The sequence below is a fragment of the Chaetura pelagica genome, unplaced genomic scaffold (assembly GCF_000747805.2).
Source record: "Chaetura pelagica isolate M959 unplaced genomic scaffold, ChaPel_1.0 scaffold222, whole genome shotgun sequence".
Lineage (NCBI taxonomy): Eukaryota > Metazoa > Chordata > Aves > Apodiformes > Apodidae > Chaetura > Chaetura pelagica.
In genome coordinates this window covers 8,129,143-8,141,455 of record NW_009952711.1, presented here as the reverse complement: position 1 = coordinate 8,141,455, position 12,313 = coordinate 8,129,143, and the positions used below count along the sequence as shown (strand labels likewise).

The window sequence follows — 12,313 nt, the reverse complement described above, 5'->3', positions numbered from 1 at the left end:
GTTAAATATGGGCTAGATCTATAGGCAAACTGTTTCCTCATCACTTTGGATGCACACATTGAGCAAGGGCTTGGACACAGGAGTTCTGGAGAATCTTGCTGTGAATTTGTTATGCTTCATTTGGGTAAGAGGGCCAGCATGAAGTTTATGTCTCTTCCTAAATGCCTCAGTTCATCATGTGAAGTTCTTACTGATCTATCTCCATGAGCAGATGCAGACACTGAACCTGCGAAAATGTTTCACAGGTTCAGAATACACTGAGGCTATTGACGTTTTTAGAGTAATTGAAATGCATATTATTTCATTCAAATAATGAATTGTCATGTTGCAAATGATGTTGTTGAAAGCAATGAGCTAAGAAAAAATATTCCAGTAAGTGTTTTAATATTTTTCCAGCTGAATATCAGGCTCTGTGCAGCAGTGGAACTGGCATGACTGCAGGAGGAAATGGTAAGATCACCTAATGTAATTCAAGCTATAGCAGATCTGGCTAAAAAGTGCTACCTTGATATCCTTGATTTGTTTGACATGCTGGTGGGGATGATAGCAGGAAATAAAGAAAGGAAGGCTTATTCAAATTGCTGTTTGCAACACATTAGAATAATTTAGGATAAAATGGGTGGAGCATGCCAGTGTGCCCTCTCTGTTTTGTGCCATGGAATGTATGAGAGAGGTATTACAAAATAAAGGCAAATTTGTGAGAAGTGTTGTTACCTGTATGACTTAGTAACATAACTTTGCACATTTCAACTGAAGTAATCCTGAAGAATAAAATTATTTGAAACGTTGAGCTTCCTCACATACTTTCACCTGTTAAAAAGACCAAGCTGACAGATTTAGGTTCATTACAGAGAAGGAGCGAATGATTACAATAAAAGCTCCGTAGTCATGGAACTGTGAAACTGCAAACTAAGTCAGCCAATGCTCACTAGTAGATTTCCTGGCAGTAGAGAGGGGAAAGTATTCAGAAAAGAGGGATGTTCATGCTTTGGAGAGTGGTGCCATCTGGAAATGCTATGAATCAGGAGATGCAGGGGGGTGTTAGTACATGCACATCTCTAAATGAAGGACTGCAGTTTATTATCCCAGTTCTTGTCTACAGTTGAAGTCGCTTAAAGATCTGTGGGGTGAAGATGGTCTTAAATCAGTGTGAAAGGGATGCTTTTTTCTCTTGAGTGTGAATATTTAGGTGTGAATTCCCTAATTAGCACTACAGATTTTTAAATATAGAGCAGCCAATGTTTGTGATATTGAAAATATTTTTTTCTAGTTTTGAGAATTAACCCCCCACAAACCCTCAACAACTGACTCTGTTTTTCTGGTTTTTTTATCTTTATGTAGATATTAATGAGTGCTTACTGGATCCTGATCTCTGTCCAAACGGAAGATGTGAGAATCTGCATGGAACATACAGATGTATTTGTGACCCTGGATATGAGGTGGATTCAACTGGGAAAAACTGCATTGGTATGAAATGTCTCATTTTTTCATTTTGAAGCTTCATGTTTATTTTTATCCTCTTTCACCTTTTTTTTTTTTCCCTCCAGTGTTTTATCAGGTTCACTAGCTGCTTTTCTGATATTTCTGGATGTTTCCGCTCAATTCTTGTTTCAGTGCCTTGCAATGCTCGTAAAATCCTCCACTGCAGAGACCATTGCCATCACTGACTCAAATCCCTGGCAACCAGGCAGTAAGCATCCAGTTCTGCTAAGCCCACTGAACATGCACTCTGCAGTACTGATGTTTCTCAAAATCAAAAGAACACAGATTCCTCAATTACAATACATCACAGGGAGGATCTAGGATCAACAGTGTGCTTGGTGCCTCCACGAGCAAGGGAATTAAGTAAAACTCCCAGCTGATCATAGGCAGATAAGCATCTTATATGCTACAGAAAGCTTGCGTGGTTTCTCCCAACTCTGACTTTGGGGAGAATTCCCTTTCAACTTTCAGACAGAGCTGTTGGTTTAACTGTGTTAAGCTTACTGGCCAGACACAGGAAAATTTATTGTCATTGGAAGCACCAGCAGAATCTGATGGCATGGTATCTCTAGCTAAGGCTGGTTTCCTATGCTGTACAAGTGAAAAACATCTAGAGCCAAATTTTTCATCACAGAAAGGGAAAGTAAATTCTTGCTCCTTAGAGGTGACTGGTGGAAGCACTACAGCATGCAATAAAAAGAATTCAAATAAGTAGCAGTCCAGTCTCTTCTCACACTATCTGGGGTGTAAAAATACTATCAGACGCCTGTAACAGTATCCTGTTACAAATTTTAATTCTGGCAATTCTCTTTTTCCATTACATGGTCCCATTTAAAGCCCATAGCTTAAAACCCTTTCTTCCACTCCTGCATTGGTGCATTGTTCCAGACCTGCTTTGTACAGTTGATTAGAAATTTCTTCTGCTTTCTTGTTAAAAATGTATTTGTAATGACTTTTGACTAAAAAGACTAATGACTATTACCAGCTGATGTTGTACTAATATTATCCTTTGACTCAGCATTGTATCAGCACTTATCCACAAAATATTTATAACGAATCATCCTATCTTTTCTCAAACTCTGTTGGCTAAATTATTCAAATCTACAATTTTCATCTCTTGAACATGACTGATCTCACCAGTGTACAGTGTTTTGATGGGGTCTGACTAGTTGTCTTCTATAGTGATGCAAGCAATTCTTCATTGCCCCTAGGAATATCCTGCCTAAACTGACTCTAAGATGCAATAGTATTTATTCAGATACATGTTAGACATTGGGATCAACATCAACCTCTAATTAGGAGCTACATGCAGACTTCTCTCTTCTTGATAGCTTATAACCAATGATTTCTGGCTCATAACATGTTATTGGTCCTTAATTGCATAGGTTTGAATGTTGGTGATTATATTTCATCCTCTCTCATTCATGTTGTCAATATTAATTTGGTCTTGCAGGACTCTGTATTGGTAATAACATCCAGCTTAGTGTTATCCACAGTTTTTCATCCCATTCATTTTTTATTTCTACATTGCAATGAATATTTTATAGAATCAGTCCCAAGACTGATCCCTGAAAAGCATTGTTAATATCCTCTCTCCATCATGATTACTCCTCTTTTTAATATATCCTACTGTAATCTGTCCTTCAGCCAGCTCTGGAATAACCTTAAAGTTCTTAAATTCCTTTCTGTTATCTCCAGCTTACATAATAGTTTTATTTGGGTTCTGTACTCTCTACTTAAACCTAAATAGCTTAAGTCATCTGTGTTATCCCAGTCTAAACTATCCACTATCTTATTTTTAAAAAAACAAGAGTTGATCTGTCTTTGATAAAAGTCATACTGCAATTCATCCTATTTTCCCATTTGTTTCTTTGGCTCTAATTAAGCATGTCCCATTTCAGTGTCTGCCTGTAGCTTATGGCATCTCTTCTCCCCATCCATCTGAGTTTTCCAGCTGCTCCCCAGCCCACCCTGTTGCAGCCCACATCCATGCTCCATCACAGCTGTTTCCCATTCTTCCATAATGTTCCACCTGGCCCTCTCTCAATTTTTCTGAATTCCTGTGAAGCTTCCCACATGGTCTGTATTGTGCAAATCTCCCTGCTTTTCCTAGCACTTTTGCTGTTCCCAGCTGCTGCTCTGACCCTCTGAGTCTTCCCAACTTCTCTCAACACCTTCTGAGGCCTCTCTAACTTAGCCAATTGTTCCTGCCTGCTCTTGGGGTCTCTTCTGGTCTTCACCTGCCACTCATGGCACGTTGCCACCTTCTTGCAACTTCTCCCTAATGACAACAGCTCTTCCAAAGATTTCCTAAGGGCTATTGAAATTTAGCACTAGCATTTCTATTAAAAGTTTTCACCTCTGAAACAAGTGTAGACTTGCATTGGCCTTGTTAACCATAACATCTAGGACAGTTCAGAGCCAGCTTGGAAAAAATTTAAGGACCAGGATGTCCAGCAAACCATTCCAAACCATTCCTCTTCTCATTTCTTTCATGACTGTGCAGGGAATCAGAGACTGTATAGACCTATTCCACAATATAGGCAAGATGAAAGTGGGATTCCCAGCTTTATTTTGAACCATGGTGTGGCTGTCACATATTATGAATATGTGTAGAAAGGAAGTATGAACTCTTATAAAAGGAAATCAGTCTGCAAAGGAATAAAGCTCAGAGGAAAAGTCAGAAAAAATATGTAGAGGTGGTTTTTTTTCTTATTTTTTCCCTGTTGTCTCTCTCCCCTCTTTGTCTCTTTCTCTCTCTCTCTTTCCCCTTTGTCTCTTCCTTCTCTTCACATAAACAAAATCTAACGAAATGTGTCTGTCTATTCCAGAAATGTTTTCTTTCTTAAAATGTTCCTGATTTTCTTTATAGACATTGATGAATGCGCACTGAACATGCTGCTTTGTGACAATGGGCAATGCAGAAATACTCCTGGAAGTTTCACCTGTACCTGTCCAAAAGGATTTGTATACACTCCTGACCTAAAGACATGTGAAGGTAATTAGTTACCCCATTTAATGCTAGTTTTATTCATTTGGATTGTTCTTAGATTGTGCCAGAAATACCTTGATGAGGATATAATGTGTAGAACCAAAAAAACTATAAATAGGATTGTGCCAGAAATACCTTGATGAGGATATAATGTGTAGAACAAAAAAACCTATAAATAGATTATTTGGGGAGGGAGGGTAATGAGGAGAGACAAGGCCAAAATGAAAGTGTTAGATAACCTTATGGAATGCCCTGTATTAGATCTCTACTGGCACTCTCCTTACTGGCTGCTACCAGTGGGCCCACGTTGTGTCAAGGGTGAGACAAAGTTGAGAATAACCACGTTTTACAAACCTGATCTCACATGTGGAGAACCGAGCCAGACAGCTCCTAGCTTGAACCCTTCTTGAGAGACAGGATGTGTATCAGATCATTTAAACAACACAGTCCATCACCACAAAGCAGGGCAATAGCTGGATATCACTGAAAGATGAGATATTGCTCCCAAGTTCCATCCCTGGAAGTGTTTAAAAGAAATAGAGATGTGGTGCTTAGGGGCATGATTTAAGCACTGAATGGATAGCTTACGTTATGGTTGGTGGATTTAGGTTATGGTTGGACTTGGTGAATTTCAAGGTCTTTTCCAAGCAGGATGATTCTGTGAATGTTTCAATGTTCTAGCATGTTAGTGTGTCTTTAGGATACATATGTCTATTGTGAAGAGTTTCATAATAGAAAAACAGAGTATCAGGAAAACTGGCCATGAGGAAAGCTTCTTCCATTTTTCCCTAAGCTTAAAAAACGTATATATTTTTGTTAATGCTTCTTGGCACTAACAGAAGTGTATTTCTCTTCTAGATATTGATGAGTGCGAATCTAACCCCTGTGTCAATGGAGTGTGCAAAAACACACCAGGCTCTTTTGTTTGTGAGTGTTCTCCTGAAAGTACTTTGGATACAACCAAAACCATCTGCATAGGTATTTATTCTTCTGAAGATTTTATGTTTGGTGATTGCAAATGTCCAGTGCCATACAAACATTGTACATCAAGTTTAGAAAACATTTAAAAATAACTTGTGTAGATAAATTTAGTGGAAAACATTACAGAAATAATGTTAAAGAAGGTGTTGGTTACTGTGGGTTCATAAGGGGTCACTAGCACCTGTAAGCATGGTGTGCTTCCATGTCAATTTTGAAAGAGAGATGAAATTTTTTTAGTAACAAATACAGAAATGCTAAGACTTACTTCTTCAGGTCTATGGTCACACACTGAATATGCAAGAGGGGTGGGTATGTTGTGGTTACGATCCTCCCTGGAAAGGACAGTTTTCTATTTGAGATGAAGCATGAGAAAGTTGTGTACAGTCTAGAGCAGCTTAAGAGCAGCCACAGACAATGCTGTGACTCATACTCTGGGGATTCATGATTTCTTCCCTTAGCTATTCTGGAGGGACAGGAATTTATAGCTGTTGCCTAGTCAGTGAGATAAACTGTGGAACTATAGTTCTGTCAGATCCTTAGCTATCTTCTGCCTCTCCCTATATGGAGGATCAGATATTCAAACTGGAAAATTGAATAGGTTAATGGAAGATCCAAAAGGAGTTCTGTCTACCCCATTCTTCTGCATCTGCTTCTAATCTGTGTCATAATAAATACAATTACTCTGATCTTGAATGGTGTTGAGAGATTGCCTGTTAAGGTCAATAAGCATAGACCAGGATTTGTAAGGGTTCTGTGCCTGGACCATTTCAGGCTATTGTCCAGCATAAAGAAGGGTAAATTAAGAGCTTTTAAAATAAATTAAGATCTGATGTAGTCAGTTATAATGAAAGGATTATTCCTTTTCATGGTTAAATTCAAGTGTGTTTGCAAATATATTCATGTATAATGCTAAACAATCTGTGTGACAATACACTGGGTTTTCTTCCAAACAGAAACTGTTAAGGGTACCTGTTGGCAGAACATAGTTGATGGAAGATGTGAAATAAATATTAATGGAGCAACTCTGAAGTCCCAGTGCTGTTCCTCACTAGGTGCTGCTTGGGGAAGCCCGTGTACACCATGTGAAAGAGGTAATGCTGTTTATTTTTCTCAGGAACCCATAATTTTTCCTATTCTGAGGTTGCTCCTGATTATTGTTGTAGAAGACTAGACAAATAGCAACATGTTCTATTACTGAGCACTCATTCCTCATTCAGTGTGAAAAGAGAAGTCTTAGTATTTGAGAGGCAGCATGTAGGTATAGAAGGATCTAACTTTGGATTTTATAGAAATTATTTGACAAGTTTAAATTCTAAAGGGAAGGGACCACACCTACAGACTGTGACTTGCAGCATTGCTTTAACATGTTTTATCATAATTAGTGATCTAGAGTTCCTAATGATGTAGCAAGAGATGCATGTTCCCCAGAGCTCTCAAGAAAATGTTTGTAACAAATGCATCTTTGGTGTGGTAATGGAGGGAGGAGAGGGAGTATCCCCTTTTTAATATACACTGTAGATTAACTGATGACCTTGAGAGTCATATGGGTTGAGACATGGTTTGAGGTCTCTGCATATTTACTTGATAATTAGACTGAACTGTAGGATGAGCTGTTGAATGCAGAAATGTGTGGGGGTTGTTTCTACATGCTGAAAGCTGCTAGTTTGATCAAATCTTTAGTTGAATTCATCCTGTATATTTTAGCAGAATTCATCCTCATCCATCCATGGTAAATAGGGCTGTAATGTGCTGTGATCAAGTTAACTGAGTTGATTTATTTGAATGAAGCAGGAATCATATAATCACTTTTTGGGTTAGCTAACTAAGACAAATGGGAAGCAAAAGTGGATAATGGCTGACACTCTGTATAGTTTATGTAGTTACTCCATTTTACGCCTTTATTATTTAAGAAAACACTGAGATACTGCTTAAGCACTTGGACTTCTCACAGCAAAAAACTCTAGTTAGTATTTTACGTGATCAGTTTTGCACAATAACCTGATGGTCAGTTTTGGACTGTAGCATTCTAAAAGTACACTTTTGTTTGTTTTCCAGACCCAATATGTCAAAAAGGATACTCAAGAATAAGGGGAACATTGTGTGAAGGTATTTATTGTTGCCTTAACATAAATCAGAACTTGAAGGAAAAAATTTCAGTGTTTTGATTTAAGTGGTTAATTTAGCATAGAGGAACACTATGCCAAATTCTTACCTCGTGTAGTTCCATTGACTTCATTAGAGTTATGTCAGGGATGAATTTGGTTTCAGTTTGTTTAACATTCCTACATCTTCAGAGTTTATCTCAAAGTACACACTTGCAAGTGATAGTGTCTGCCAGCATAAGGAGGTGGTTCGTTCTTTTCAAATGCTGTTAACTGAGTAACCTATTTGGGAATAGTATGCATCATATATATGTTACAAAGCATGGCATTATTGATACAGTGGTATGACAAGCCATTACTATGCTTAGAAAAAGAATGTTTAAAGACTATATTTCTCATGAAAGTTTTTTTGTGTAGGTTTTTTTTCCCTAACCTTGGCTTTCTTTCATGCAACCTTATATGAAGTCAGACACAATCCAAAGCATAGTTTCATTGTCTTATTTAATAAGAAAAAAAAAAAGCATCAGGACACACTTAAACTTTGGTCAAATGAAAGGCTGAAGATATTTTGTAAATGCTGCTTTTTGTTTGGTATTAGATGACTGTACAATTCTGTGAAAGTTGAAGGTCCCACCTGATTTCAACTTCATTGGAATTGATTTGAACCCCTGGCAAAGTACTGCATATTTCCATAACATGCAGAAGCTCAGAGAGACTCAAACTGCTGTGGGTCACCCTGACTGACAACATCTGACATGACACTGCAGTTAAAATATTTTTTTTAAATTACTCCCATATGTAGCTTCCATAAAGAAACATTGTTTTTTCCCTTAACAAAAATTAAAATGAAATAGAAAAGAGGAACACCCTCGCACATATTCTTTGCTTTCCAAATGATGACTGAATACCTTGGCACGTCTGTGTTGCAGACCCACTGTACCTAACTTATCTGACCTCAGCAACACTTTCTGGAGTGTGTAAGTGAAAGAGAAGGCAAAAAAAAAAAAAAAAAGTGGCCCCACCTATCTTTCTTCACAAGGAAAGTCTTAGAACATTTTCAACACTGCTGAGATGGAAAGTTTATCCTTCCAAAATGTAGACATAGCTGTTTTCAGCATTTCCTTTACCAGCCCTTTGGATTACATCTATTGCATGCTTTAACCTTTCTCCTTTCAGTGGACCCAGACAGCCCCAAACTTTTCTGAGTAATTTTCCCTGTTTTTAACATAATGAAGCTGTATTTGGGTTTTAACCACTGTAAGCATTTTTCAAGACAGGGGAAGATCTCTAGGAAATTTACTGGCATATGAGAGACAGGACAAGGGGGTAAATTTAATTCCCAAAAGATGATATTCAGTTGCCCCATACATAGCCCACGTAAAATGAGTAATGGACCTTTTGCAAGGACATAAGCAGACTAAGTTGGCAGTGTTCCTCTAGTTTACGGGTGAGCCCTGGAGTTGTCAACTGGAATATTGCTTATAGGCCATGAACTGTGTTTCAGTGGTTTCTGATAATCGACTGGCTTTACTTCCTGCCTTCCAGTCAATGTGGGCTTTTTATTATAAAACCTGTTCAGGGGCAGAGGCCACTGGTGTCCACCCCACGTTTATCTTCCACCCTGCTGCATGTGATTTGAGAGCTAGAGTACCCGGAGTTCTGTCTGGAAGCAGACCCAAGTCCAACCTTACTTACTTCCTGATGTCTCTATGCATGACTGTTAGAGTTTTTTAAAATCAGAGTAATTATTTTCTCATTTCTTGTTTTTATCCTCTCCTGTCTTAAAAATTATCATGCTTCATCTTGTGGCATATTTAATGCTGGAGGCTTTTTCCTAAAGGCAGTTGTGAAGCATGTGGTTTTCACCAAGGACACCGGTGGGAGGACACTACACTTAGATAACTAAGAATTTAATTCTGCTCAGGCCAAATTAACACCCAAAAGTGCTATATTTGCCTCTTAAATATTGGAATATAATCTTTACTTAATGAAGTTAAACTCTGCAGTCATAAAATGTTTATTTTAATCTATATAAAGTTACTAAATGCTGACACGGTCATAGGGTTGGTTTTTAAGCAGTATTTCCAGACAGGCAGAGTTGTGCTCGATAAGACAAAACCATAAAAGATACAAAAATTTTAAAAAACATGCAAAAAGTACAATATAACTTAATCTTATTGGAATAATGCGTAATCTCATTATGCACTTACCTTTGTCTTTCTCTGCCCATTTGCTTCAAAAATCTGGCCTACAGTAAGTATGAAAATTGATACAATTTTTAAATGCCCCTTCCTTTTTCTGTTACTTTTGAGTTTGATTTCAGTATATGTAGGAATGGCAAATAGCAACATGTATTATTTCTAATCACCAACAGTTTTCTGTAACTAATTGGTTCTGGCTGACTTGCCAGGAATACTTCCTAAGTATTTGGAATTTTGTCAGGTAAATATTTGGAATTTTGCCATGTAAACTGCTGTGGATTTTTATTTTATCCTAAACCCCAACCATCAGAATGTTCGTATTTTTTTCTAATTTGTTCATGTTTAGCATGCTAGTGGTAATTTTTATTCACATTTTGTTTGGAAATAGATGTAAATGAATGTGAGGTGTTTCCTGGAGTCTGTACAAATGGGCAGTGTGTCAATACCTTGGGATCATTTGTTTGCCAGTGCCCCAATGGAATGACTTTAGATGCTTCTGGACGAACATGTCTTGGTAAGTATTAATTCCATATACAGGTCTGCTAGAGAAGAGCAAATCTATATGATGAGAAATGTTTGCACTGCATATTTTCTTACAAGTATGGAAAATTATTTCTGTCCACAGAAGTAATTTTCAAATGGAATCAACCAGGGACAAGAACTTAGTTCAGCTGGAGTAGAAACAGATTTCATTGGTAGTAGCTAAAGCCCATGACCGTCTGCTAGCTGGTAAATAGCCTTGATTTGGTTCGTTGCAGATCATCTGTGCTCTTAGCACTGTTCATCAGGAATCCCAGTGAAATCACCACAGCTGGAAGAGTGGGGTAGCAGGGTACTGCGGTGGGCTGGGACTCAGGTGCCTGAGGAGGGATGTGGTGTTCCTAGCCACACCATACATCTTAATAGAGATATCCAAGAATATCCAAGTTTTGTATGCTGTCCATCTAAGTCATCTTTGTCTCATTATAATAGTAAATACCTAAGATTTGTCAGAGAACAAGGCATAGCTTGTATTAATTAGCCTTATATAGGTATGGAAAGCTGAAATGCTTTAAATCCTTTACTGATCCAAAATTTGTTTCAAGTGTTAAGCAGCATTTTTCAGAATGATGCTTTAAACCTTCTTCAACTCATAAATTAAGAGTTTAGCATTAATATTTGGCTGTTACGAATTACAGCCCATGCTTGGTACACTCCTCCGAGTCCACAAAAACATGAAGCAAACTGTCCTGTGAAGGGATTCTGGAAAAGGATTCCTCTGCAGTGAACTAAATTTTCTCTTTCTCTCTCAACATGCTGTTCAATTGTCTCACAGACATTCGCTTGGAGAGTTGCTACCTGCAGCATGAAGATGAGCAATGCACCTCACAAATCCCAGGCCGACACCGAATGGATGCTTGTTGCTGTTCAGTGGGGGCAGCGTGGGGCTTTGAATGTGAGGAGTGCCCTCTGAAGGGAACACCTGAATTTGAAGCTCTTTGTCCAAGAGGATCTGGGTTCTCTACGAAAATAGAGATAACTGGGAAACCTTTCTCTAAAGGTATGTGGTATATTTGTGGTCCATTTCCAGTAAATCCTGCTGGCTTTTACTCTTCCTTTGGACAATTTCTGTGGGTTCAAAGATTTCATTGATGGGTACTTTGCTCACCTTAAGGCGTATTTGAAAATCTAATTAGGTTTCATAGAAATTAAGGACACAATAAAACACCAGATAATTTAGTCTGTGTCACAGGCAATCCTCTGGCTTATGGAATAGCTTTGAAAACCTGGCATTTCATAGTATAAGAGCTATATCAATCAGAGGAGTCAGCTTTGGATGTATTGGAAGGGCAATTCTTACCTGTGCAGAGTGCAATAACTTTAATTTTACTCTGAAGCAACAAGCAAGGGAGGGTGAATAATTTTGGGAATTTCTTGTGGAGAGACTTGAAGAAGCAGAGAAAAATTTTTCCAGCATGATAGCTCAAATCAACAGAATTGAATTTACTGTAAACCAAGTTTTGTTATGACTACTGTTAGTAAACTTGCAGCATTAAATATGAATGACACAGTGACATCTTAGCATCATGTGCTGAAAGCTGTCATTCCAAGTGTGGTTAAGCTGGGCAATGTCAGAAGCATAAATGGATGTTAATATGTTTATAAAGAAAGCCAGTTACCCAAAACCTAAACATTCTGAAGTGTGAAAGGAGGGGAAAATATATATGAATGACAATCGCTGTTGTTAGTTTCAGCCTTAGTTTTGTAAACAGTGACTTAAGTAATTAATTATCCATAAGGTGACATTTGCTTTTATTTATGCTCATTATTTTCTGTGACTCATGGAAGTAACATTTTTTTCTTAGAAACCAGAAGAAAAAAGTGGTTCTTTTGGAAGCACCCTTTGTCTCTGCAGATATGATCATCCGTCCACTTACTGTTAATCTTACTGTTAACTTCAGTGAGCTGCAGATAAGATCCTGTAGGATAAAGGGGCGGGAGAGGAGTAGTAACCATTTTATGTCAGGGAGTGGTCTTGGAAGTTCCAGTGCAGAGTGTCTACCTTGTTGGTTAAG

At 38.0% G+C, this 12,313-nt stretch overlaps 1 protein-coding gene across 1 annotated transcript in view; it reads left to right on the top strand.

The window, feature by feature from the left end:
- Positions 1-12,313, top strand: part of FBN1 (fibrillin 1) — a 141,470-nt gene that overhangs the window by 72,472 nt on the left and 56,685 nt on the right. The window contains exons 16-23 of the mRNA XM_009994455.1: positions 397-450; positions 1,342-1,467; positions 4,355-4,480; positions 5,333-5,452; positions 6,409-6,546; positions 7,511-7,561; positions 10,147-10,272; positions 11,074-11,298. Of these exons, the coding sequence (XP_009992757.1) occupies positions 397-450; positions 1,342-1,467; positions 4,355-4,480; positions 5,333-5,452; positions 6,409-6,546; positions 7,511-7,561; positions 10,147-10,272; positions 11,074-11,298 (966 nt within the window). The remainder of the gene's footprint in view (positions 1-396; positions 451-1,341; positions 1,468-4,354; positions 4,481-5,332; positions 5,453-6,408; positions 6,547-7,510; positions 7,562-10,146; positions 10,273-11,073; positions 11,299-12,313) is intronic.